Source organism: Heteronotia binoei, chromosome 6 (genome assembly GCF_032191835.1).
Source record: "Heteronotia binoei isolate CCM8104 ecotype False Entrance Well chromosome 6, APGP_CSIRO_Hbin_v1, whole genome shotgun sequence".
Classification (NCBI taxonomy): domain Eukaryota; kingdom Metazoa; phylum Chordata; class Lepidosauria; order Squamata; family Gekkonidae; genus Heteronotia; species Heteronotia binoei.
The window spans coordinates 120,837,748-120,863,976 of record NC_083228.1 but is presented as its reverse complement, the minus strand read 5'-3'; the positions used below and the strand labels follow the sequence as shown (position 1 = coordinate 120,863,976).

The 26,229-nt window shown below is 43.6% G+C and overlaps 1 protein-coding gene across 4 annotated transcripts in view; it reads left to right on the top strand.

Moving 5' to 3' along the window:
- The window catches only part of GOLIM4 (golgi integral membrane protein 4), a 79,592-nt gene that overhangs the window by 32,677 nt on the left and 20,686 nt on the right, over nucleotides 1–26,229 (top strand). For 2 of the 4 annotated variants that reach the window (XM_060242458.1, XM_060242457.1), the window contains exons 2-8: nucleotides 6,547–6,621; nucleotides 7,763–7,812; nucleotides 9,392–9,445; nucleotides 12,424–12,574; nucleotides 12,800–12,882; nucleotides 14,735–14,818; nucleotides 21,562–21,729. In XM_060242458.1, coding sequence (XP_060098441.1) covers nucleotides 6,547–6,621; nucleotides 7,763–7,812; nucleotides 9,392–9,445; nucleotides 12,424–12,574; nucleotides 12,800–12,882; nucleotides 14,735–14,818; nucleotides 21,562–21,729 — 665 coding nt within the window. The remainder of the gene's footprint in view (nucleotides 1–6,546; nucleotides 6,622–7,762; nucleotides 7,813–9,391; nucleotides 9,446–12,423; nucleotides 12,575–12,799; nucleotides 12,883–14,734; nucleotides 14,819–21,561; nucleotides 21,730–26,229) is intronic. The other 2 variants (XM_060242460.1, XM_060242459.1) reach the window with 1 other exon arrangement.

Genomic DNA, 26,229 nt, shown 5'->3' with positions numbered 1-26,229 from the left:
CTCTTATTACAGGGCTACTGTTATCTCTTGGAGGATTGGCTACATCAGGGGTGTGTGCCCTAATATTCAAAGGAGTTTTTGCTACAGCATGGTGGGCGTGCTTAGGACAGGGATCCTTATTCAAAAGTTGTGAATATGTGTGGTATATTCCTCTTGTGTCATACAGTCATATGCAAGTCCTCAGTGGTGCTTATCCCATGCGTGTCTTCTGGTTTGATCCTGGACTATAGTGGTTTTAATTTATTTATTTAACTGTGTTTTAACTGTATTTTATTATATTAACTGTATTTATTGTAATTATGGTACACACCATGACTTGTGAGCCGCCCTGAGCCTGCCTTGGTGGGGAGGGCAGGATATAAATAAAAGTTTATTATTATTATTATTATTATTATTATTATTATTATTATTATTATTATTATTATTATTATATTAGTTGTGGCATACATTTTTTACAGTAACGGTGTGAGTAAGAGTGTGAGGGTGCGGTCACACGTCACATTAAAAGCGGGTGTGTAGCGCTCAAATTTGAACCGCTGAATATTGATTCGATGCAGGGCCGATCAGACAAGCATCCAAGAATGCGACTCATTCTGTTGTTGAGCAATCAGACATCCAATACTATCACACTCTTTTCTTGGAGCATGCATGATCAGATGGTGATTTCTGGGGGGGGGGTGTCCATTGAACATGCGCCCAATTGTTTGGAGGTGGGAAATCAAACGTTGCTTTAGAGGTGGTGGTGGTGGGGAGTTTCCGGAATTAACGTTGCCGATTCAAACCAGGGAACTGGCAGGAATTACTTTGCTAGAAATTGGCAGTGACAATGATATCTGGAAATCCTCCACATTGAAAAAAAAAGATTTTTTTCCTGTTCTGAATAGTGGGATAACGTTTTCCACCCCCCCTCCGATCCTGTGTTGATTGGAGAAGCAGAAGCGTCACCTCAGATTCCCGGATGATCTGGCAATGCACATATCTGCTGGGTTTTTTTTTTTTTAAAAAAAGGTGGGAGGGGCGGTAAACATTCCAAGGGGCAGTATCGTGCGTGAGCTGTCCAAACAGGAAAAAGCCGATTTTGTGCCACTTTTTTGAAAAAGGGCCAGACTTTCTGCACTGTCAAATTAATGCGGCATTGATCCGCAGCAAGCCGGGATGACCCTGGATGACACTCGATTGCCAGATGTGGATGTCTGGACAAACACATTTAATCCGTCAGCAAGACGGAGCTGTGTCGCCACTAATGGTACGTCTGACTGCACCCTAAGTGATTTTTCTGTTCTGTTGTGCTGTGGTCTTTTCCCCTCCCAGTCAATTATGCAACCCTATTGCCATTTAAGAGCCCTGGTGAGTGCTAAAGCTGCAGTCCCTGTGACACAGAGTGGTAAAGCTGCAGTACTGCAGTCCTAAACTCTGCTCACAACCTGAGTTCGCTCCCGGCGGAAGCTGGGTTCAGGTAGCTGGCTCAAGGTTGACTCAGCCATCCATCCTTCCGAGGTCAGTAAAATGAGTACCTAGCTTGCTGGGGGGAAAGTGTAGATTGACTGGGGAAGGCAATGGCAAACCACCCCGTTAAAAAGTCTGCTGTGAAAATGTGACACCAACGTCACCCCAGAGTCGGAAATGACTGGTGCTTGCACAGGGGAACTACCTTTACCTTTAAAACATCATATAACAATAAAACCCCCAGTTCCTCTTAGTTTGATAAAACCTAATAACACAAAATAAGACACTTGCAACCGTATTGCCATTTAAAAGCTCTGGTGAATACTAAAGTTGGCAAGGTAGGAAGAAGTCAGCACCACCACCTTGGTTGATACTGACTGGGGAAGTTATTTCTCCAAAATTTAGGGTTTCATGGGGGGAGCCATCTGATCTTACTGCTGTTACATGGTAGGTTGTAAATTGTTTTATTGGCGAATTTTCTATGGTTTCAGTGAAGTTGCTGCATACGTTCTTATGTTGTTACCTGCCCTGACCCTGCCTTGGTGGGGTGGGCTGGGATATAAATTGCAAGATTAAATTAAAATTAAATAAAATTTTAAGGAACCATTTGTTACCCTTGCTTTTTCTCTACAGTTTTCAGATTGCATAATACCAGATGATGTTGATGCACTCTGAAAATGTGAATTACAGTTTTGATGAGGCATTTTTTTTTTAAAAAAGTTTTAATTTAGAAGAACTTAAGAGCAGCCATGCTAGGTCAGAGCAAGGTGGGTCACAATTAGCAGTATACAGTTATGAAAACAACAATTACCACTGGTAGAGACTGTAATAATCCATCGAAGTTCCCAGGACTTTAGTTTTTATACTGATAGACTTCACCTCCATGTGCTGTCTTTGATGTGACTACAAGAGTCAAGAATGCCTTTGGATTTGACAGATCCAGATGGACAGCTGTGTTGGTCCTAAACAGTAGAACAAAGCAGGAGTCAGATATCACCTTTAAGATCAACAAAGTTTTATTCAGAATGCAAGCTTTCGTGACCTCTAAGCACACTTCATCAGACAATAGTAAGGAATGGCAAGCAGTCCTAAATATAGAGAAAGTGGGCTGTGAGTTGGCATGCAGAGTCATGGAAATGTTTTTTTAGCGGATTAAAAGAATCCTGAGTTGGGGTCTGGTGTTTGTTAGTTACTGTTAACTGGGCTGAAACAACAACCACAGATGATATAAAGCAGATTGATGTCCATGTACTAAACCCAGTAGTTATCCTGAAGTGAAGGGCAATAAAAGAGAGTCTGTTGTAATGTTTTTGTTGTTCAGTCTCTGGGGTAAAATGAACACATGGGTTACTTAGAGGTTTGACTTAAACAGGTAACACACATATAAATGTAATGTTGGTTTGCCATTAGAAAAAAGAATACATTAAAATATAGCGGAAGATGGGTTAGTATATGTAATGAGATAAACAGCCAGTATCCCTGTTTGAGTATGTCAGTACAAAGAACATTATAATGATTTGGATTTGACACTTCACTGATGTTTGGAGATGATCTCTGGAAGATTCATCAGCTGCTTTCAGCTTCATTTGTCACCCAGTTTACTGTTCTTTGAGTAAAAAAATTATGAGTGGTAAGGAAAGAGTGTGAGAAAAGGTTTGGGCTCAGTTGAGAGGAGAGCTTTAGGTTCAGTTGAGGGGGGAAGGGTTTTGAGAAGGGATCCAGAAGAAGCAAGCGGGGGGGGGGGATACAGCGTGTATGTTCAAAGAGACTGATCTCTCAGCAAAATGTTTTATATTGCTCAGTCTGTCTGTTGACCCACTTCTGGTTTGCTTTTGAAGGGAAGGGAAGGGAAGACATAAGACTGTTCCGGAAGATGTTGGGTGTCTGCGTCAGTGAAAAGAGTGATGTAGGCCTATGAAATCCTACCCTCTGACTACTAGAAATCTTTGAACAAAGCAGGAGTCAAGTTTCACCTGTAAGACCAACCAATTTTTATGTAGAACGTAAGCTTTCGTGTGCTCTTAAGCACACTTCATCAGACGAGGAATCCAGCACAGTGAGCAAAGCCATACATAGCTGGTAGGCAGTGGCGCAGAATGCAACATGGTACAGATTTAAGAACCAATGACAGTGAAGTAAAATTATCTGGTAGGCAGTGGTTTAGAATGTAAAATGGTACAATGACAGAATAGTAAAATTAACAAATTGAGCAAACCTTTGATCTGAGTAGCATGAGCATGCAAAAACAACAAAACAGTAGTATGTCAAAATGTGAGATTGTCTGCCAATGACAATGGAAGATGGGTTCAATATATGTAATGGGATAAGCAACCAAAGTCCCTGTTTGAGTGTGTCAGTACAGCTAAAAGAGAAATACATTTGATAGTGATGTTCTTGTCCACCTAATTTACTTTTTAATATGTAAACATAATTCTAGTTTGCCATAGGAAAAAGGAATACAATAAAATATAGTGAAAATGGGTAAAGCATATGTAATGAGATATACAGCCAATATCCCTATTTTGAGTATGTCAATGCAAATAATTATACCAATACACAATTCTAAAAGAGAAACATATTGGAATTCTGTGGATGTATAAGCTATACTCACTGAGAGTGGGTTTAGCATCTGTAATGAGATAAAAAAAACAATATCCCTGTTCAGTCCTGGGGAGGTGTGTGTTCCAAGTTTCATAAGAATTTGTAATTCAGCAATTTCTCTCTCCATTCTGTTCTTGAAGTTCCTTTGCAGTAAAACAGCTACCTTGAGGTCACCCATTGAATGCTTTGGAAGGTTAAAGTGTTCTCCCACAGGTTTCTCAGTTCTGTGATTCCTAATGTCAGATTTGTGTCCATTTATCCTTTGGCGTAGGGTTTGTCCTGTTTGCCCAATGTAGAGAACTGAAGGGCATTGTTGGCATTTAATGGCATATATAATGTTGGAAGATGAACAAGTGAATGAGCCTGAGATGGTATAGTTAATGTTGTTAGGCCCAGTGATTGTGTTGTCTGGGTGTATGTGGCAGCAAAGTTGGCACTTGGGTTTATTGCAAGCTCTGGTACTGGTGTTCATGCTCAGATGAGATGCTGTATTGTTGTGGGTGAGGAGTTGTTTGAGGTTGGGGGGCTGTTTGTGTGCAAGAAAAGGTTTATCCCCCAGTGCTTTTGAAAGAAAGCTGTCACTGTCCAAAAGAGGTTGTAAGTTGTTGATGATGCGTTGAACTTTTTTAAGTTGAGAGTTGTGTGTGACCACTAGTGGTATTCCGTTATTTTCTCTTTTGGGTCTGTCTTGTAACAGGTTTTCTCTGGGTATCATTCTGGCTTTGTTGATCTGTGTCCTGATTTCATCAGGTGGGTATTTTAGTTCCAAAAAGGTTTGTTGTACATCTTTCAGGTGAGAATCCCTGTCAGCAGGATTGGAGCAAATGCGGCTGTAGCGTAGAGCCTGGCTGTATACAATGGATCGTTTGGTGTGTTTGAGGTGGTTGCTGGAGGCATGCAGGTATGTTTGTCGGTCAGCAGGTTTCCGGTATAAAGTGGTGTCAATGCGTCCATTGTTTAGTTTTACAGTGGTGTCCTGAAAATGTATTTCTTGCATAGGCTGGTTCATTGTCAAGTTGATGGTAGGGTGAAAGTAATTGAAAGCCTGATGGAACGTGTCCAGGGCTTCTTTACCATGTGTCCAGATCATAAAGATGTCGTCAGTGTAATGAAGGTATAAGGCAGGTATGAGTGGGTTGGAATCGAGGAAGTGCTGCTCCAAGTCAGCCATAAAGATGTTAGCATATTGTGGGACCATACGGGTGCCCATGGCTGTACCATTGATCTGTAGGGAAAGTTCATTGCCAAATCTGAAGTAGTTATGGGTGAGAACAAAATGGTACAGTTTGGTAGCAAGGTCAGCAATGTTTTTATCAGAGATTATATTACTTACAGTTTGTAATCCATGTGGAATTTTTTTTCTTGTAATGTTGTTTTGTTAGTGTGGTGTGGAGAGTAGCCTGTTCATTGTTGGCTTGGATCTATCTACTAGAAATCTTGTTCAGCCATCTGCCACACGTTTTTAACCATACCTTTCTAGCTGGAGGACTAGAAACTTGTGCATCTTAAATGAAAGTTGTAATTTTCAGCCATTTGAATTCTGTAAATGGTATCGTGTTCTTTGTTTTTTTTTAAGTGTGGATTTAGTGCTACACTGCAATCCCAATAAATAAGAATGAGTGTGTGTGTATACACATACAAGTGGGAAACTCTCTTGCAAGGGTGTTTCATTTTCCTCTCTCCCACAATTTTCTCTTTCCATTTCCTGAAAGATCCCATAAAGGCTGGCCATTTTTCTGCTTCCTTTTCTCCTTCCCACCTACCTTTCTCTGCCCCACTGTCTCCAGTCTTCCCTCCTTCTCTCCTTCAGCAGCTCTTCCTGAGAAAAGTGTGGCCCAGTTCCACAGTGGGGAACCTGCAAGAACTAGTGGGGAGCACCTTACTTTCCTCTGTATCTTCCACCTGGCAGCCTCTGTATCCTCACCTTTCCACGTTCCCTCTTTTCCTGTGTTCTCAGCCACCCATGCACCAAACTTTTATCTTCTCCCTCATCTTCAGCAATACCTGGGTTTCCCAGATCCTACAGTACGCTGACTTTTGTGGGATGGCTGCTGTTGAACAGCAGTGAGCAGCTGAGTAGGTAAGCAAATCATGTAGTAGCAAGTTGCCCAGAGTTGCTGCCAGGGTTGGTTCCAATGAGTCCTCCCTTAGAGACCAAAACAACACTGGAAAGAGCCCTGCCCACTTTTTACTGACAGAAACAAAGGCTTGAAGGCTGGCAGTAATGTGGTTGCCTGGCAACAGCCACTGAGAACGTTCATTTCTTAAAGCTTCATGTATTGCTTCTGTTGTTGGACGGGCATTAATTCATCAGTGCTTTTTTAAAAAAAATCAGATTTTTCTACAAATCTAAGACCTTTCTCAGGTTTATAGAAAGATCTGTTTTGGCTCTCTGTCTGTCGTCTCAGTCTCTGGACTTAAGTGTCCACATATGGGGCGATGTTATGAGTTCTCTGTAGCGATCTGTTGAATGACAGTTTGTATTTTCCGACTTTTCAGTTGTATATGAGCATCGGTCAAGATTGGAAAAGTCTTTACAAAAGGAGAGGCTTGAACACAAGAAAGCAAAAGAAGGTAATTACTTAAATTTCAGTTGACTGTGCAAGGCTTTTTGCTTGGTTAAATATGGATGTAGTAGATACTTTGCATGCTTGTTAACTTCTGTAGGCGCTTGTAGAATTCAAGGCTTTCTGGAATTTGGTCATCATTCTTACAGACATCTAGCAATAAGTAGGGTCTTCTTTTTCAACTGAAAACTGTTTACTGTGCTAAAACAAAAAGTTAATCTCTGCTTCAAACATTTTTACTTCCTGAGTAGATATAGTCTTTTATGCAAATTAATGGTTTTGTGGTGCCATCTAGTGGTCAAAAGTTAACCTCATGTTGTCTGTAGCAGCCTGTGCTAAATTCAAGCTGCATTTTTACTCTTGCATTCTAAAAGATCCATATTTTCTGAGCCACTCTTATAGCCCCTTTTCCCAGGCAGTTGGGGGTGGGAGTATGCTTTCTGCACAACAATAAGAAGAGCACAAGAAACTGCCTTTGACCAAAGCAGACCACTAGTCTACCAAGGACAGTACGCTGTTCTCTATCCAGTGCCGTTGCTCTGTGCATCTCTCACTAAAGCAGACTCTGGTGCCCAACTCACACACATACATGTACATTGCTAGTTAACTGCCACATGAAGTGTGTGTGTGTGTGCACACGTATGGGCCATCAGAGAATGTTCAGAATTCCTCACACTGCCTCAGACTCAGTGGTGAGGTTGGTTCACAGACTCAGCTGTTAGTTCCCAGCTGTGTAGTAAGTGTAAAGAAATCAAGAGATGTGAGTGCAAGTTTATAAGACAGAATACCTCATGACTGGGGTTTGATTCCTCACTTCTCCACGTGCACCTGCTGAGTGACATTGGGTCTGTCACAGTTCTTGAAAAAGCGGTTCTCACAAGAGTTCTCTCAGCCTCACCTACCACACAGGGAGTCTCTTGTGGGGAGTGGAAGGGAAAGAAGATTCTAAGCCACTCTGAGACTCCCAATGATGGGCAGGGTATAAATCCATTCTCCTCCTCCTCCTCCTTAAATTATTACAGTCAAAATTTTGTTTGGATTAAAATTTTTTCCACAAACTGTAGCCACCTCTGTCTGAATGTAAATATGCTGCTTTTTTTTTTTTTTTTTTTAAAAACCTCTACTCTCTCACCTTCTGTATTTTTCAGACTTTCTGGTTTATAAATTGGAAGCACAAGAGACACTAAATAAAGGAAGGGTAAGTGCGCAAACAGTCAAAATAATAACTTGTATGTGTAGATTTAATTTTGAAAAGTTATTTCTAGCAAGTGACTCCACTCAGGCAGGCAGGCCAGGAAGAATAGTGAGGTTATAGCCACCAATCCTGAAATACAGCGAGATCCAACACTGAGGCACAGGTCCAGACATCTGGGTATCAAGTAATCCATGAGGGGAAAAAGAAACAGGATTATGTGTCATTATGTGAGGGAGCTCTGCAGGTGCACAAACATGAGGGTTGAAGCCAGTTAAAAGAACATCTGGGTGAACGGTTTTGTCCCCTGTTATAGGACAAGTGGAGGTGATAATCTTTTTTCTCCTTTCCTGTGACAGCACGGAGGGGAGGAAAGGGGAAGGTCAGTTGTATGTATACTGTGTGGATGAGGGAGAGGGGGTCTGGGGTCATGGAGCAATTCCAGGTAAGAGTAGAGTGTTCCAGGCAGAAAGGGAGTATGTTCTGGGGCAAATTCATCCAAGGGTTTGGTGGGCATTTCATACTGTGCAGATTGGTACTGCTGGGGTTATTCTTCCAAAACAGGGGAACAAAACAACTTACGGTGTCCCTATGAATTAATGACCTCCCGAATGACCTATCATTAACAGATTTGCTCAGATCTTGCAAACTGCGGGTCATGGCTTCCTTTCTTGAGTCAATCCATCTCATGCCGGGTCTTCTTCTTTTCCTGCTGCCTTCAACTTCTAAAATTATTGTCTTTTCCAGTGGCTATTGTCTTATCACAAAGTGATCAAAGTGTGACAGGCTCAGTTTAGTCGTTTTAGCTTCCAGAGAGAGTTCAAGCTTCGTTTGATCTAGAACCCAATTATTTGTCTTTTTGGTGTTTGATATTAGTAAAACTCTCCTCCAACACCACATTTCAAATGAAACAACTTTCTTCCTGTCAGCATTCTTCATTGTCCAAGTTTCACACCTATACTTAGTAATGGCGAATACTAAGACATGAATTATCTTGGTCACTATTGATACATTCTCACACTTAAGGATCCTTTCTAGCTCCTCGGCTGCCCTTTCCAGTTGTAATTTCCTTCTGACTTCTTGGTTGTGGCCTCCCTTTTGGTTGATGATTGAGAAAATCTTTAACAATAATCCATCTTTAACAATAGAGAATCTTTAACAGTTTCAGTTTCTCCATCATTAGCCTGAAAGTTGTGTAATCCCACGGTAGTATCTTTGTCTTCTTGCTGTTCAGCCATAAACCAAACAGAGGTTGGCCCAAATATGGGCCTGGATTCTGTGTTAGGTAATGGAAATGCTCACAGTAACAACTTGTGCCCATAGTCGGGGATCTGAATGCCAAGCACTGGATGAGGTAAGATTTTTCCTAGAGACTGTCTGGGATGTCTTTTTGGCTCTGGTTAGTGTGAGGGAATTAGGTGTGGCCCTGTTTCCTCTGTGATGTCCAGAGTACTTGATGAGAAAGTAGAAGGCTAATCTCAATGGCAAGATAGAACAAAATGGACGCAGTTCTTGCAACCCAGCTGTCCTGGAAGCTGCTAATAGTGTCAGCCAACTATCTACTGCTCTCTTTCTTTTTTTACAGCAAGATTCCAATAACAGATACAGTGCCCTGAATGTGCAACACCAGATGCTGAAGGTAGATACAAATTTACTTAAAAATCCAATCTGAATCAGTTTTTTTTTTTAAATGACAATGACATTTAGCTTTACATCTTATTTGACATTTGTTGAAAATTTGCAGTTAGAATATCTTTTTTACTTCGGGGAAGAAAGCTTGGTTCTGCAAAATGTTTCACGGTTTCCCTATGCAAATGACTCCCCAGCAGAATTGCTGGCTGTACCCTAGTTTAAGAGATTGGATGTGACCAATTCAGCCTTTAAACTGTGGAGTCTTGTGAGCAAAAATTCTACTTTGTGAGCTACTGGCAGTAAAGTTGTGAGCTACTGCATACATTGGTTTGACGTGGGGCCGTTTTTCCTGAGCTAAGACATGTGTGAGCTGGAGGCTAAAAAAATGTGAGCTAGCTCACACTGACTCAGCTCAGAGGGAACACTGGATGTGACCTCATGAATGTGGAAGTGACCTCATGCATATGGAGCAGAGGTCCATCAGTGGCTACTAGCCACAGCATATTGTTGGAACTCTGTCTGGGGCAGTGATGCTCTGTATTCTTGGTGCTTGGGGGAGGCACAGTGGGAGAGCTTCTAGTGCCCTGGCCCCACTGGTGGACCTCCTGATGGCACTTGGTTTTTCTGGCCACTGTGTGACACAGAGTGTTGGACTGGATGGGCCATTGGCCTGATCCAACATGGCTTCTCTTATGTTCTTATGAATTCTCCCCTTCCTTCCCATATTTTCTGGTACAAATTTTCCTTCCTTGCCTCCTTTGTCTATTTAGAAAAAAATTATGTCGCCAATCCAGAGGCCCTTCACAAGACTGCTGACAAAATAAAATGCAATAAAAATGTAAAACATCATTAAAAGTACTTAATTAAAACTCAGAATTAAAATCCCCAGCCAGAACATACAAAACCAGATCTCTGAGCAGCTTAAAATAATAGTTTTCAGACTAAAACCACATTTTAAAATGGTGTTAAAAGGTTGACCCCTTTAATTAAAAGCCCTGGTGAACCAAAACACTTTGGCCTGGCATCTAAAAGAGAATAATGAAGGCACCAGGCAAATCTCAAGTAGAAGGGAGTTCCCTAAGCAAGGTGCCACTACCGAAAAAGCCCTGTGTCTGGTTGCCACACTTTTCCCCTCTGAAGTGCAGACAGTCACGGAGAGCAGGGCTTGTGAGATTGTTCTTAACTGACTGGGCAGTATGGGATTAGTCAGGGTTTAGCATTAAACCTTTCTGTATGCTAACAGGAGTTAATGCTAATCACGGTTCCCTTCTTAACCAAGCCAGCATTCCCTCAGCCATGATTCTCTGTTGTGTACTCATTGCCACTGTGGAATCAAAAGAATTTGCAGTGGCAACGGAGTGTCCTCACAGGGTTATTCTCTGCTCTTTTCTTGGTTCCCCCTTTTGCCCATGAAACTCTTCCCTACCACTGGAGGACATTTTTTTGGCCAGCAATTGTAACTATAGTGTTATGACTAAAAAGTAGAGAGAAAGTAGTGGAGAAAGTAGAGAAAGAAGTACTTTTCTCCCTTTCTCAAAATACAAGAACTCGTAGGCATTCAATGAAATTGCTGAGCAGACAGGTTAAAATGGATAAAAGGAAGTACTTCTTCACCCAAAGGGTGATTAACATGTGGAATTCACTGCCACAGGAGGTGGTGGCGGCCACAAGCATAGCCACCTTCAAGAGGGGTTTAGATAAAAATATGGGCAGGGAGGCCTGAAAATTTGCATCTTCCTTCTCACATAAAGGGCAAACCCACTGACTACCATCTTTCCCAAGGAGGTTTGGAAAATATCACAAAACCCAGGGGGTGCCCCCCAGAAAGAGTGGGGAAAGGAGGAGTAAAACGTCTGTGCAGAAGTTGCTGTGCAGAAGAGCTCAAGAAGCATTTCTGGTTTGGAATTTTTTTGCCTGTGCCAAGTCTAGACTGACCCGAGGACCAAGTTTGCTCCGGAAATCCAAATAGAATAATAGAACCACAGAGTTGGAAGAGGCCAAACTGGCCATCCAGTCCCCCCACCCACACACACTCACTCAGTGCAGGATCAGCTTAGAGCAGGGGTGACCAAACTTGTTTAATGCAAGGAAGGAAGGTAGATAAGGAAGGAGAGAGAGGTGGAAAGAAAGCAACTTTAACGTTAAATGCATCCTCCAAGCTGCCAGCTGGCTTGGCTTGAAGAAGTGATCTAAAGAGAAAAATACCTTCTCCAAGCCAGTTGATGGGGTGGTGGGGGCTTCAAGAGCCACACAGTATTTGTGAAAGAGTCACATTTGGTTCCCGAGCCACAGTTTGGCCACCCCTAGCTTACAGCATCTCTGACAAGTGTTTGTCCAGCCGCTGCTGAATGTGAGGGAGAGCTCACTACCTCCCTAGGCAACTGATTCCACTGTTGAACAACTTTTACTGTAAAAAAATATACACAGCTAACAGGCCATTCAGGTGCAGAACTCCTTTGTGGTGGTGTATCCCAGGGGTATCGAATTTATTTGTTATGAGGGCTGGATCTGACATAAATGAGACCTTGTTGGGCTGGGTCATGTTGGGCCGGGCCATGTTTGTACCTATTTAAGATTAGGTAGCTTTATAAAGGACACAAATACCATTAAATGTATATTTTTAAAAACATAAAACGTGCTTAAAATGTTAGCACTCGTTGGTCTTAAAGGTGCTTTCTTTGTATTTCTCCCATAGAATCCAGGGAACTGGGCAAAGGAAGCTGTGGCTCTTTCCTTCCTTCCCCAGGGGACCAGGAGGGGGAGGAGCCTCAGCCAAGAGAAGGAAGAAAGCTTGGCTCAGTAGCTCTGCTGTGCAATTGAGCAAGCCTTGCAAAGCAAGCTGTAATGCAGAAGGAAGCAAGATACAGGGAGAAGGATACAGTTGCTCAGGGGCCTGATAGGAGTCCTCCGGGGGCCTGATTCGGCCCTCGGACTGCATGTTTGACACCCCTGGTGTATCCCCTTTTTTTTGTCCCTCTTTGCAAGAGCCAACACGAAGAGCTGAAGAAGCTGCACACGGACCTGGAGGAGGATCACCGGAAACAGGCCGAAGACTTCAGCAGAGCAGTTAATGATCACAAGCAGAGATACATGGAGATGCAGCAGGAGAAAGGGCAGGAGCTCTCCAAGCTGAAGGGTATCAAGTTGTGTTCCTTAATTAAATCTGGCAGGCGGGAGGGAGCCCGGTTCCTAGACCTTGCCCTCCACAATGGCACAGGACAAGTTTTCAGTCCTGCCAGAGAGCAAATATTTAAGAGCATAATTAGGATTCCCCGTGGGATGTAAATCACATTTCCTTCCCCTCCCACCCTCCTTTTGAGCTGTAGAATCAGTTTCTGAATTTGTATTGCATTTTTAATAGAATCTCTGTATAACCTGCGGGAAGAGAACAGGCAGCTGAGAAAAGCCCACCAGGATATTCATACGCAGCTGCAAGATGTAAAGGTAAGAGTCCGACCTGCCAGAAGAAGTGAGAGAAAAATCCCTCCTCGTTTGCAAAAGGCAATTAAAAAAATTAGTGATTGGAAAATGAAATTGTATTTGAAGGCCCAAACTACATGGTACATTGTTCCTGGATCCCAGGGCTTTTTTTTATAACAGGAGCTCCTTTGCATATTAGGCCACATCCCTCTTATGTAGCCAATCCTTCAAGAGCTTACAGGGCTCTTATTACAGGGGCTACTGTAAGCTCTGGGAGGACTGGCTACATCAGGGGTGTGTGGCCTAATATGCAAAGGAGTTCCTGCTACAAAAAAAGCCCCTACTTCCCCAGGTGTGTCCAGTGACTATCAAGCAAATGTGCACTGGGAGTTTCTCAGAGAAACTTGAGTCCCCGTGTGTGTGGGGGGGGGGGCGGGGCTGGTCTGGATTGGGACCATGGGGAGAGGGGACTTTTAAGTCTTCCTCGGTGGTGTAGGTTGAGACCCCTCTGTTCAGGGATTTCTTTGCCATCTGTGATGTGCATATGGGGTTCCTGAGCTTCATGGGATTTCCTTTCTGCTCAGCACAGATGGCATACTTGGTTCATTCTTCAAGACTTCCTAAATTGTTCCTGTTTTACACCGTTATCATTAAATTGTTCCTATTTTACATTATTTATTACACTTATACTTTATTCTTCTAGTGAGTTACCCCAGAGGAGTCTCCGAAATTCAGCACACTAAAATATGATGTAACCCCCGCCACGTTTCATGCCTCCACCCAATTTCAGCCATGTATATAATTTCCCCTGGCAAAATCCCCAGAAATACAACTAGCCAGATTAACAACTAGCAGTTCAGCGATAAATGTTTAATAATAAATTTGGATACCGCCAACCCCCGCCCCCTTTCCCCAAGTACAGCAACTGTAAAAAGAGAATATCATACTCAGGAGCCTAGCACAAAAAGAATGAGACTGAATTTGTCCCTTAGGTCTGTGGAAAAGAACTGGGTCAGTGAAAGGGTACTGATGGAAATGGAGAAAGGAAGGATTTCATCCCCTCTCTCCCTGTTAATTGCAGTTCCCACAACGTTTGTGGCTCTTATTCCACCTGTAACCCCAGAAATCAACTTTCCAAAGTCAGAAAAAACTGCAGAGGGAAGGGGGAAGTGCAAAAACCCCAGTGGATTGTTGGATCCAGCACACTGTCTTAAGCAGGGGTCATTTCATAGAAACAGGTGCTGGAACTCATTAACACAACTCATTTGCATATGCCACACACCCCTGACGCCACCGGAAGGTGCACTAAATTATATCCACTCAGTATCTACCTTAAAATGCTTCTTGAATAAGAATTGTCATAATAAAACCTTACTCCCCTCATACTTTTAAAATTACTTTCTCCTATGTGGCCACAGTGGCATGATGAAGATTTCCATCTGTCCGCTTTATATGTTTTGGTTATTTTCTCATTTCTTGTGGGGAGGAAATATTAGAAAGTTGGTCATATCTTAGAGTTCAGGAAAAATTCTTACAGGGGGTTTGAACGATGGAGCCCAGAAGCAAGTATGGGGGGGGGGGAGAGCACAATAAAATGTAGAGGTTCCGGAGCTCCACTCCTGCCCAAAATGAGGCCTAGGCTTAACTATCTTTTGGAAGGACAACAAAAAAGGCCCCTAGATAGAAGTTGTCAATATGTAAATAAATATATTCCGTTTGATTCAATTAATTGATGAAAGAGTGAGAGACCAGAGTGAGTGTTTAGTGAGCTGACAGCTGTAAGCATTTTTTTTTTGGTTATAAGCAATTGGCCTCTGCCTTGGTGTCTGAGGAAGCACACCGGCAATCAGATGTTGTTTGTTTTTCTCTCGTGTAGCTGCAGCATAAGAATTTACTGTCCCAACATGACCAGCTTGTAGTGACACTGGAAGAACACAAGAGTGCGCTAGAAGCTGCGCAGGTCAGCCAGGAGAGTGTTTTTTGCCTTCACTCCGCTTTTAATGAATGGCAGTTCTTCTTCTTCCTAAAATTTCCTTCCTCTCTTATTTCTGCTGACGGTGACTTTCTATGCATGCAAACCTTCTCCACGTGGAGATCTCCAGTTAACAACCTGTGTGGGCTCTTGGGGAGAGAAAATGCATGCCTGGAAAAATTTCTGCTAAGCCAAAATTATAGCACAGTGAATTCTTTTTGTGTCTTGATGACTCTATTATGGGCTGGTGTGAATGGATGGATGGATGGATAAAAGAGGCATCTTTCTTTCATGGCTCAGAGGCTGCATTTCTAAGTCTTCAGTGGGTATTCTCCTTCCCAGCTGTTGTAACTCTAGTTCTCGGATCTTCCATCATTCGAGGGAATACCAGGAGACGAATTTTCTGATAAGTGAATGCTCATGTCCCAAAGTAAAACATGGAAGATTCACAGGTTGCTTCCAGATGAAGCTTTTGCTTGGGTTTGGTGACCAAACTGGGACAGAATTTTTGTTGTTGTTAATGTCATCCATATTTTGTCCACATTCAGGGTTTTACCCTTATTTGTTCCATGCTTTCCCAAACCAGGTTTTCCCCCTTGCATATTATTTCATTGGTTTTGTGCCCCTTCTGTATCTGGTTTTGTATCCTTTTCTACGTGTGTTTTCCTTCCTCTAGTGATCTCTTCAATCTTCCTTCGGATTTTTTATGCACACTTTTAAAGGACTTGGAGAAAACCTGGAGGGAAAATCATTGAAAAATCAAAGCGGCCCTAGAGGGAACAGAACACATGCAGAATAGAAGTGTGTGGGGGGGAAACGACCCAGTACTTGCACATAACTGATGAAATAACACATGTGGGAAAAAACCCAGCTTTGATACAGTCTAAGTTTACAAATGGGAAGGTGTGGACTTTGGAACCTCCTGTTCACAATGATACCATTTTATTAGCATTATCCCCTTGCACCTGCTGTCCGCCCCAGCCATGTGAAGGTTTTTATTATCCATGCTTGCTACATTGATGTAGTGTATACTTTAGCAAGTGCTGATCATATTTCAAAGCCTGCAAAAAGTCTTCCAATGGTACAAGGAAATGGTGACTATATGGGGAAGACCAAGAAAAGCATGGACAACCCCCGCCCCCCCCAGTGTGGTAACTCTGTTGTTACTGCACATGCTTTTACATTAGCAGCAGAAGTGACTGTACACCAGGGAAATGTTACTGTGGGGATTCAGCAACCAACACTGGGAAGGCCAGCAGTGTTAAAACGTTTTGTTGAACTTATATCTCCACTCTTCCTTCAAGGAGCGTTGAGGTTAAGAACATAACATAAGCCATGTTGGATCAGGCCAGTGGCCCATCCATTCCAACACTCTGTGTCACACAGTGGCCAAAAAAACCAGGCACCATCTAGAGGTCCATCAGTGGGGCCAGGATACTAGAAGCCCTCCCAATGTGCCCCCCCGCAAGCGCCAAGATTATTTCATTTGTCTTCAGACCATCCTGTGAGAGATGTAAGGCTGAAAGACAACAACTTGTTCAGGATGGTCTGGACCCAACCCTTGCCTGCTTAGCTTCCAGGAGAAGAAGGAGGAGGAGGTTGAATTTATACTCCATCCTTCACTACCTGAAGGAGTCGCAGGGTGGCTTACAATCTCCTTTCTCTTCCCCTCCCCACAAAGTCACCCTGTGAGGTAGGTGGGGCTGAGAGGGCACTGAGAGAATTGCACTTGCGAGGAACAGCTGTGACAGAACTTGTGGCTGACCCAGCAGTTGCACATGGAGGAGTAGGGGATCAAGCCTGGTTTTCCCAGATAAGAGTCTATGCGCTTAACCACTACACCAAGCTGGGTCTTTGCATCATGTCCCTTTCATCCATACGTTGAGAACGAGCCTTCTGTTACATGGTTGGAGCAGCCCAAATGGTCCAGCTTGTCCCAGGTTCATCAGAGTTTGGGAGCTAAGCAGAGGCGGCCATGATCAGGACATGGATGAGAGAACCATTGAGGAAGACTGGGTTGACTACATGAGGGAAGGCAATGGCAAACCACCTCTGCTCCTCTCTTATCTGGAACATCTTGTGGATGGTGTCATCATGAGTCATCATGGTGTCATCATGAGAACATCAGGAGTTCCAACCTGAATAGCCCAGTTTGGCTCAGTCTTATCACATCTCAGAAGCTAAACAGGACCAGCCCTGGTTGCTACTTGGATGAGAGGCCACCAAGGAAGTCCAGGATTGCTACATGGAGAAAGGCAATGGCCAACCACCTCTGCTCCTGTCTTGCCTGGAATGCCCCATGGATGGAGTCACCATGAGTTGGTTGTGATGGTTCTTCTGCATGAGTGGGCCATGCTAACAAGATTTGAAGTGGCTCTTGATTTTTTCTTCAGTCGAAACAAAGAATGGAGGAAGAAAGGAGGGGAAGGAAACTAAACATTTATATTCCATCCTTCTTCCAAAGAGCTCACCCAGGTTTATAATAGTGGGCAGATACTATCCCCCCCCCTCAACAGTCCTTTGAGGTAGATCAGCTGAGATGGCAGTGACCTTCATGGCTGACAAAGGATATGGATCAGTCCCCCTGGTTTTAATCCCACCACTATGCCATGCTTGCTCTCTGTTAGAATCATAGAGTTGGAAGGGACCTCTAGGGTTATCTAGTCCAATCTCATGCAAAATGCAGGAAACTTACAAATACCTCCTCCCCGCGTCCTCTGTGACCCCTGTTCTATGCCCAGAAGATGGCGAAAAACCCTCCAGGATCCCTGGCCAAACTGGCCTGGAGGAAAATTACTTCCTGACCCAAAAGAACAGAATTTCCCTAAGTGAGTAAGAAGGAGCCACAACAACTAAGCCCTGATGCAGTCCTTCCTGCCCTCCTTCTCGTGATCTGCCTAAGTTCACAGAATCAGCACTGTAACAGGCAAACTGTTAGGGATTTTTTTTTTAAAAAAATAAATCATTTCCACAGGACTCAAAGTTTTATAGATGGCAATTTGCCACGTAGCCACTTTCCATGAGGCAGTGCCAGCCACACAGCGGGGGTCTGTCATGTTTAACATCCAGCCATATGGAGAGGCAGCTTCTTATGGTGGCTTCCCAACTGTGCGCTTCCTATTTAGAGTAAACGTTCTCGTAATGCTCGCAGAGTTGTTCTTTCGCCATGTTCCTTGGCTGCTGTGGGCATAGTCCTTTGGGGTTTGGAGACATTGCAGGCGGCTGTGTGAAGCAGGAGCCAGATGGCGAATTCGTGAGCAGCGCCGTGATCTCTCCTCAACTCCCCAGTAACGTTTTCTCAGCCTGATCTGACCCACAGGCTGGCAGGTTGTATGTGTGTCTCTTTGTGCTGTTTGCTGGGTGGAGGAGGAGAGCAGCTGTGCGGGAGGCAGGGAGCGAAGTTGTGATGAGGGGGAAGCTATGAGAGGAACAGACAATAGTTCCAGTCAGGGCTTTTTTGGTAGCAGGAACTCCTTTGCATATTAGGCCACACTCCCTTAATGTAGCCAATCCTCCAAGAACTTACAGGCCTCTTCTTATAGGGCCTACTGTAAGCTCCAGGAGGATTGGCTACATCAGGGGTGTGTGGCCTAATATGCGAAGGAGTTCCTGCTGCAAAAAAAGTCCTGGTTCCAGTCCAGTGGGATAACGGGTACGATGGAGATCTCATTCTTCATGGGCTGTCCCCTCCTGTTTTCGCATCCCTTTATGGGTGCTTGTGATGCTTCAGGAAGCTGCCAAGCCCATTTCGGCTGCAGCGACAATGAGGCAAGAGGGGCAAGCGCGTATGCCACAGGAAAATGGGGGCTGCAATGGCTGTATCTCCATACCCTGTTCATCTCTCTCAAAACTGTTGCCCATTTCCATCTTATTACTTGGGAGTGTCAGTCTCTGGCACACGGCACAGTTGCTCTTCCGCCCCCCCCCCCCCCGCCCAGCACTTTTGATATGCTCCCTTGCTTCAGCAAAGGACGGCTTCACATTTATTATTATTTTAGATACTTGTACCCCTTTTTTTCTTTCCAATGGGCAACCCAAAGTGACTTTGTAGTGTTGGTCTCCCCTTCTCCATTTTACCTCCACAACAGCTTTGTGAGGTTGGTTAGGCTGAGACACAATTTTTATTTACGTACTTTATTTATATCCTCCTTTTCTCCCCAGTGGGGACCAAAATCAGCTCACATCCTTCTTCTCTTGGTTTATCCTCACAACAATGCTATGAGGTAAGTTAGAATGTGTGACTGGCCCAAGGTCACACAGCAAACTTCCATGGCATACCAAGAATTCGAAACTGGATCTTCCAGATCCTAGTCCAGCATTTTAACCTCGATGACACACTGGCTGTCTGGAATGACGGGCCAAAGGTCACCCAGTAAGCTTCAGTCGCGATCTGAACCTCTGACAAGCCATCAAAAGAGCCAGTTTGATATAGTGATTAAGTGTGTGGACTCTTGGGTTGGTTGTAACTTTGTCAGAGGCTGTTCTGGAAAGCAGTTTCTGTCAGAGCTCGCTCAGCCCCACCTACCTCACTGGATGTCTGTTGTGCAGTGGGGAAGGGAAAGGAAGTTGTAAGCCACTCTAAGACTCCTTTGAGTAGTGAAGGGCGGAGTAGAAATCCAATCTCCTCTTCTTCAAATACACCTTACTGGTGGCCTTTATATTTTTCCTAATTAGCAATAGACTTTTTAAGTTTTTAAAGCATTGACAATAAATGAGTAGAGAGATCGGGCAGCTGATTTTTTGATACCTATTTTTTTAATGTTGTTTTGATAACACTATTGTTGGTTCCAAGAAATAAATTCCACTGAGGACCAAACTACTTGGAAATCTAGAATTGGCCCTGTGCCACTCTCATTTGGTTGCCTAAGTGGCATCTTCATTCTTCCTCCTGATACGACGGCGTCAGCCTGGAATTGAAGAAGTTAGTAGGGCGCCATCAGGGTTTATAAAATGTTCTTATCTAAACTGTTTTATTAGTTTTAATTTTGTATTATGCTCTATTATCGATTGATGTAAATCTCCCAGAGTCTGGCACTGAAGCTGTCTAACAATCAAATTTAATAAACCACCACCACCACCACCAATCTCCTTACTGGAAGCAAACATAACTTCACTTGTAGTGATATATAGCTGTTGTTGAGTCCATGGGAGACCCCTCCCCCATTTTTGGAGCATAAAGACATGCTATGAATATCTGGGATTGGATAAGCACATCTGGAGAGATGCATTGAGAAATTTTGCCCACACTTACCTGACTGGAAAGCTTCTACAGGCATTGAGGGAACTCCAGCTGGCCCACACCTGAGAAGCATCAGCCTGGCTCTTGTCCTCTCTAAGGAGACCTGCCCTCAAAGAAAGTAAAAGAACTGAAGGAGCCAATGAGGAACTGAAGAGACACCTGAGTCCCAGAAATTAAGTCTTGTCTCTATTGCCTGAGACTTGCCCGTCCTGAGGAAATCCAGACAAAAAGATGAATTAAGAGTTAAATTATGGAAACAGAGTAGGGTGGGAGTTAGTCCTCAGTACTTCAGCATCAGTCCATTTTGGGAAGGGGGCGCTTCTTGCAGCCAAAATAAATGTTGGGGGATTGGAACCACTGTCATTGTGTGTCTAGTCCTCAAATCTGTAGCTACTCAGTGGTTTCCCCCACCATCACACCCTCAGAGAGAAGGAGAAGAGTGATGAGGAAGCAACTGGCAAGATTGGGATGAGTGTTGCAGACTGTTATCTGACAGAAATGGAACTGCTGTGGTGGGATCAGGCATGGATGACTCAGAAGCAGAACATCTGCTTTGCATGTAGAAGGTTTCTGGTTCAATCCCTGACATCTCCAGTTAAAAGGATCAGGCAGTGGGTTATGTGGAAGCCCTACATTTGAGACCTCAGAGAACTGCTGCCAGTCAGAATAAATTATCCTGACCTTGAAAGACTAGGGGTCTGACTTGATGTTAGGGAGTTCTATGCAATAAATACTTCAGGGCAGGACTATGGCTAGAAGCCTATCAGACAGCTTCAGTTGTTAGTGTATTCAGTCTTTTTGGAAGAGGGGGTCCACTTCCATTGGAACAACTTTGTGCCCCTTTTCTAGAATTGCTTGAATGCAACACAACCTTTGGACTGAGTGCCTATGTCAGACATTTGTTCAAAATTAGGTGAAAATTATCTGCACTGCATCTCTCCTTGCACAAAGTATGTTGTGTTCTGTGCTGAACCTGGGCATATTTTGCGCTGCTATATTTACCCACAAATCAGTACTGTTCTTTTGGCAGATAATTTGTATTTTCTAACCTGCTGCAAAGAGGAACCATTGCATTAATAAAAGGAAGCCAGTTTTCTTACAAGCATTTGAACAAGTGCATGAGATTAACTCTGTCCTCCTGTTGTTATCTCAGGAACCCATGGCGCCTCCTCTCTGTGTGTATTTTTAAAGGTTGAAAGGAAACGTAATAATTCACTTCTGACTGTTCTTCTTCTGCGTGGCTTGAAAAACTAATCCCCATTCCTCTTCTGTGGGGATTTTACGCTACATTTTGCATGTCTGCTGCAATGTATTAAGTTGGCACATTCTGGAGCATACAGACATCTAGCTGTAGCACATGTGTTCTTTTTGGTCTGGTTTGCACTTTTACTTTAAAATGTTGCGTAGGATAGGAGCTGCCACCTTCACTGCTGGTTTTATTAAAAAGCAGCTTATTGGAGAGAGATTTCTAATGGCTCTGTTTGAATTCCAGTCCCAGGTAGAGGAATACAGACAGCTGAAGGACACCCTTAAAAAGATGCCGAGTTTTCAAAGGCCTGAAAGTTTCCACCAGCCACATGTTGTGCAAGTGACGGTAGCGCCTTCACCCTCAAGCAACTACAAACCACATGACTCAAATGTGGCTGAACAACAACAGGAGGTAGGAACAGTCAGCTTGTAAAGCAGTAAAACTGAACATATTAGATTGTGATTTTGTCTGCACCTGGGTGATCTTGGTGAACTTGACAATGTCCCTATAAGGTAGGGCATGAACAAGGACTGGTGTGTCTTTTTCTTTTGCAGTGCAGATTAAATTTTGCTTCCCTCTCTGTTTTGCTTTTTGGATGATGTATATACACTGCTGTTTTCCCTTCTCTCCTTCTACTGGGCTATGTGCCCCTTATAAGAGAAATTATAGAGTGTGTTTCGGGGCTTTCTTCTGGAATATATAGAATAGCAGAAAAGAGCAATGTGGGTTTTGAATCATTTGAATGCCTTTCCCTCACTCATCAGAAAATCTCAGGTGGTTACCCGTGTTGGTCTAAAGAACAAAATTTGAGTCCAGTGGCACCTTTAAGACCAACAAAGTTTAATTCTGGGTATAATCTTTCGTGTGCGAGTACACTTCTTCAGATACCAGAAAATTGCGGTTAGCTGTCCCCCATAAATTAGCAGGAAGGGAATTGTGAGATGTCTCTTGGCTGTCATGCCTCAGGAAGAAATATTTCCTGTCGACTGTCATGGAGTTGTAATAGAATTTCTGAGAGACTACATCTCTGAACAGCTTGATGCTGACATAGCAACTGTTGCCTTTTTCCTGAGGGAAGAAGGGAGGGGGGAGGGAAAGGTGAAAGGTAATGTCTGAAGGAGACTTACAGCCAGGAACTGTTCTGTTAGAGCTAGGAGGACATGAGCAGGGATTGAAGTAGTTGGAGGAAAGAACTTCTTGGAGCCCTGCTATTAGTCTGGAGCTGAGGGAAAGGACTTTGTTTACTGACTACATTTGGAGAGTCCTGGGAGGAAGGACCTGCCACCAGTGCCTTCCTACTTCTTTCCAGCAAACACAAAAGACTCTAGTTAGAGCCTCACCCCTTAAAACCAAGTTATTACCTTACATTCCTTCTCTGTTGAACCTTCCCTGTTTACTTACCTCAGTAGAATTCTTATGGCTCTTAGCTACAGTTGTTGGAAAACACCAGCCTTTATGCTGGCCCTGAAGTGCCTTCAGCACTTGTCTCAGTGTTTTTCACCAGAGGCTCGCTGTTCATCTGCGTTGATGTTACAGAGCCTTCATTAAATGGAAACCTCTTCTCCCAAGATTAGCCCTCTGTGACAACACCCATGCCATTTTTGTCAGCCTGCCTAATAGAGTTGCCAACCTTCAGGTGGTGGCTGGAGATCTCCTGGGATTACAACTGATCTCCAGGTGACAGATCAATTTGCCTGGAGAAAATGGCCACTTTGAAAGGTGGACTCTGTGGTATACAGCATTGAAGTCCCCCCCCCCAACCCGCCCCCCCCCCTTTCAGGCTTCACCCAAAAATCTCTAGGTATTTCTCAACCCAGACCTAGCATCCCTACTGCCTAAAATGGTGATAATTCTGTTGTCTGCCCCCAGGTGGAGAGTGAGGAATTGATGTCAGTTGGTTTGCTTGGGGGATATGAAGTACTGTATACTCAGGTTTCCTTTCCCCCCTGTATTCTGGTAGCTGCCTCCCTTGCACACCCAACCCTGCGTTCAGCTGATTCATCTGATTGTTGGGGAAATGACTGAATTCTTCCCATTTTCGTCTTCTCTCTTTCTCTCTATATCTTTTCGTCTTCTCTCTTTCTCTATATATCTTTTCAAGGTGAAAATTTGAGGACTCCCTCCTCCCATCAATATTTCCAGCTGGGCCAGGGTGGGGGCTACATATTCTGAGCACCCTAAAGGCCTTCAGGGTGGAGAGCCTCACAGCTAGGGAAAGCTTGAGCCCCTAAAACTGCTCATTTTAGTAATCAGAGCTGTTTGGCAGTTGTGGAGAGGAAGTGATTGAGAAAGGAAAAGTAGAGTCTGCCGATTTCTAGGAGGAGTTTCCAGCAACCAGCATGTGAAGTTTCTTGTGGTACCCAGTAGGGTCCTAAGGCCTCAAGTTCCAGCTCCGCCAATATTCTGTGATTCTCATTTCTCTACCCCTAATGTCTTTTTGGATATAAATTTATTTCATTTATACTCTGCTTTTCTCTCCTATGGGGACCCCATTATTGATTATATCATTTTCCTGTCCTCCATTTTACCTTCACAACAACAGCCCTGTGAGGTAGGTTGAGCTGAGGGAGAGTGTGACTGGCCTTAGGTCACCAAGCGAACTTCCACAGCAGAGTGAGGATTCGAACCAGTTCCCAGCCTGACAGTCTAGCCACTATATCACACTGGCTGTGTGTCAGAGTTTGTTTAGAAGTTTTTGGCACTGTTGGCTGGTTTTTGAGCTCTTGTTTATGTCTCACAGTGCAAGTGTGGCTGATTTTTATTATACAAAGGATTTTTAAAAAAAACCATACAAAACCTCAACTGGTTAATTTTGGGAAATGTTGAGTAAAGTTTTGCATTGTAAGCATTTCTCCAGGAAGTGTAATGAGACTGCCTGAACACTTGTAGAATTGTATTTCAGTGTAGCTGTCACGAATGTAGATCTTGAAGGGGAAAGGTCCAGGTAACAAATAGGAGCTGCCAGATTTGTAACTTGCTTTGTGATGGAGAGGCTTTTCATACTTGTCATCAAATTGACCCTGAACAGGCTGCCACTTATCACACGGTAGGTATCAAAGTGGCAGTGCTCCTCCACTGCCTTCCCTCCAACTTAATTTCAGAGGAGATACAGATTTAAAAGTGCTTCCAGTTTGCCTTCACTTATCACAGAACAGGTATAGTCACTGCAGTGTAGTGGTTCAAGTGCTGGACTAAGATTGGGACATTTAGGTTCAAATCCCTACTCCGCTTGTCATGGAAGCCCACTCTCTCAGCTTAACCTACCTCACAGGGTTGTTGTGAGGCAAGGCTTTTTTTGAGCAGGAACACACAGGAATGCAGTTCTGGCTGGCTTGGCATGAGGGGTGTGGCCTGATATGCGAATGAGTTCCTCCTGGGCTTTTTGTACCAAAAAAGTGCCCTGGTTGTGAGGTTAAAACCAGAGGAGGTGTGTGTGTTGGAGGGAATGATGTCCTAATTTGCTTTGGTTTCCCATTGGGAAGAACAATTGGGTGTAAATGTCCTCACCCAGGCTAGCCCAATCTCATTAGTTCTAATAAGCTAAGGAGGGTTGGCCCTGGTTGGTTCTTGGATGGGAGACCAACAAGGAAGTACAGGGTTGCTACACAGAGACAAGCAATGACCTCTGACTAAACCTTTCCTAGAAAACCCTATGGAGTCACCATAAGTTGGCTGCAACTGGACAGCACTTTCCAGGACCACTACACCTGAAGTATCTGAAGAAGTGAGCACTGACTCATGAAAGCTGCTATCCTGCTACAAATGTGTTTGTCTTTAAGGTGCTACTGGGCTCTTGCTCTTTTCTGGTGCTACAGACAGACAAACGCGGCTGCCCATCTTGATCCACCACCGCTACAAATGCCTAAATAGTTACAACAACAACAACAACAAAAGCCTTTATCGGCATAGATTATAAATAGATAAACAGATACAGAAATAACAAAAACAATCGTATGCCGCTATACATTGGATCCTTGATTACCAAACTCAAGAACAAAGCAACCTTTTCAGTTATTTCAGATGACAAATCATTCAGAAGATGACAAACCTTTACAGTGTCTGAGCAGCCTGTCATATTGGACAAAGTTGGATCCAGAAACCTAAGGCGTATAATATCATATAGGGGACAATAAAGAGCCTAAACAGTTAAACAGACTGGCAGTGATTCTGCTTTGCCTTCACACCTTCCTCAGAAGGAGCAGAGTGTCATTTCAGGGGCCACCTGAAAGGCTTTTGATGTGGCAAATAAGAAACTACGGCTATCTGCAGAGAGCAGGAAAGCCACGACAGTGATCCACAGTGCATGTTTTAAGGGTGGCTACCAATGCTCCCTCTAAGCTGTGGAGTCTTGTGAGCAAAAATTCTATTTCATGAGCTACTGGCATTAAAGTTGTGAGCTACTACATAAATTAGTGTGCTCTGGGGCCATCCTTCCTGAGCCAAGACAAAAATGTGTGAGCCGGAGGCTAAAAAACAGAGCTAGCTCACACTAACTCAGCTTAGAGAGAACACTGGATTTGTTTTTGCATGAGCTTGCATGACCTGAAGTCTCAAGCTTGCTTTAGTGGCTTAGGAGTGTGGACATATACGTTCTGCAGTGGCTGCAATAGTGAACGCTTGTCCCATTGGTCCTTTGCTATTTCCAGTTGTCGCATTGCTACAGTTAGCCAACAGAAACTCACTTGGACCCCAGGTGTTATCTTGTTTGCCTAGCCAACTTCAGTTTTGATTTAATAGAGAAAACTTTTTTTAAAAAAAATCCAGATTATCCCCATAACAAAGTAATAAAATACAGAAAGAATAAAGCTCAACAACAGGCTGTCTCAGATCTGTCAAATGAGCTTTTGGCAGCAAATGTGGCTGTTGGGTTGGAAGGCAAATGGGTCCATAAACATGGCTGACGAGAGGCAA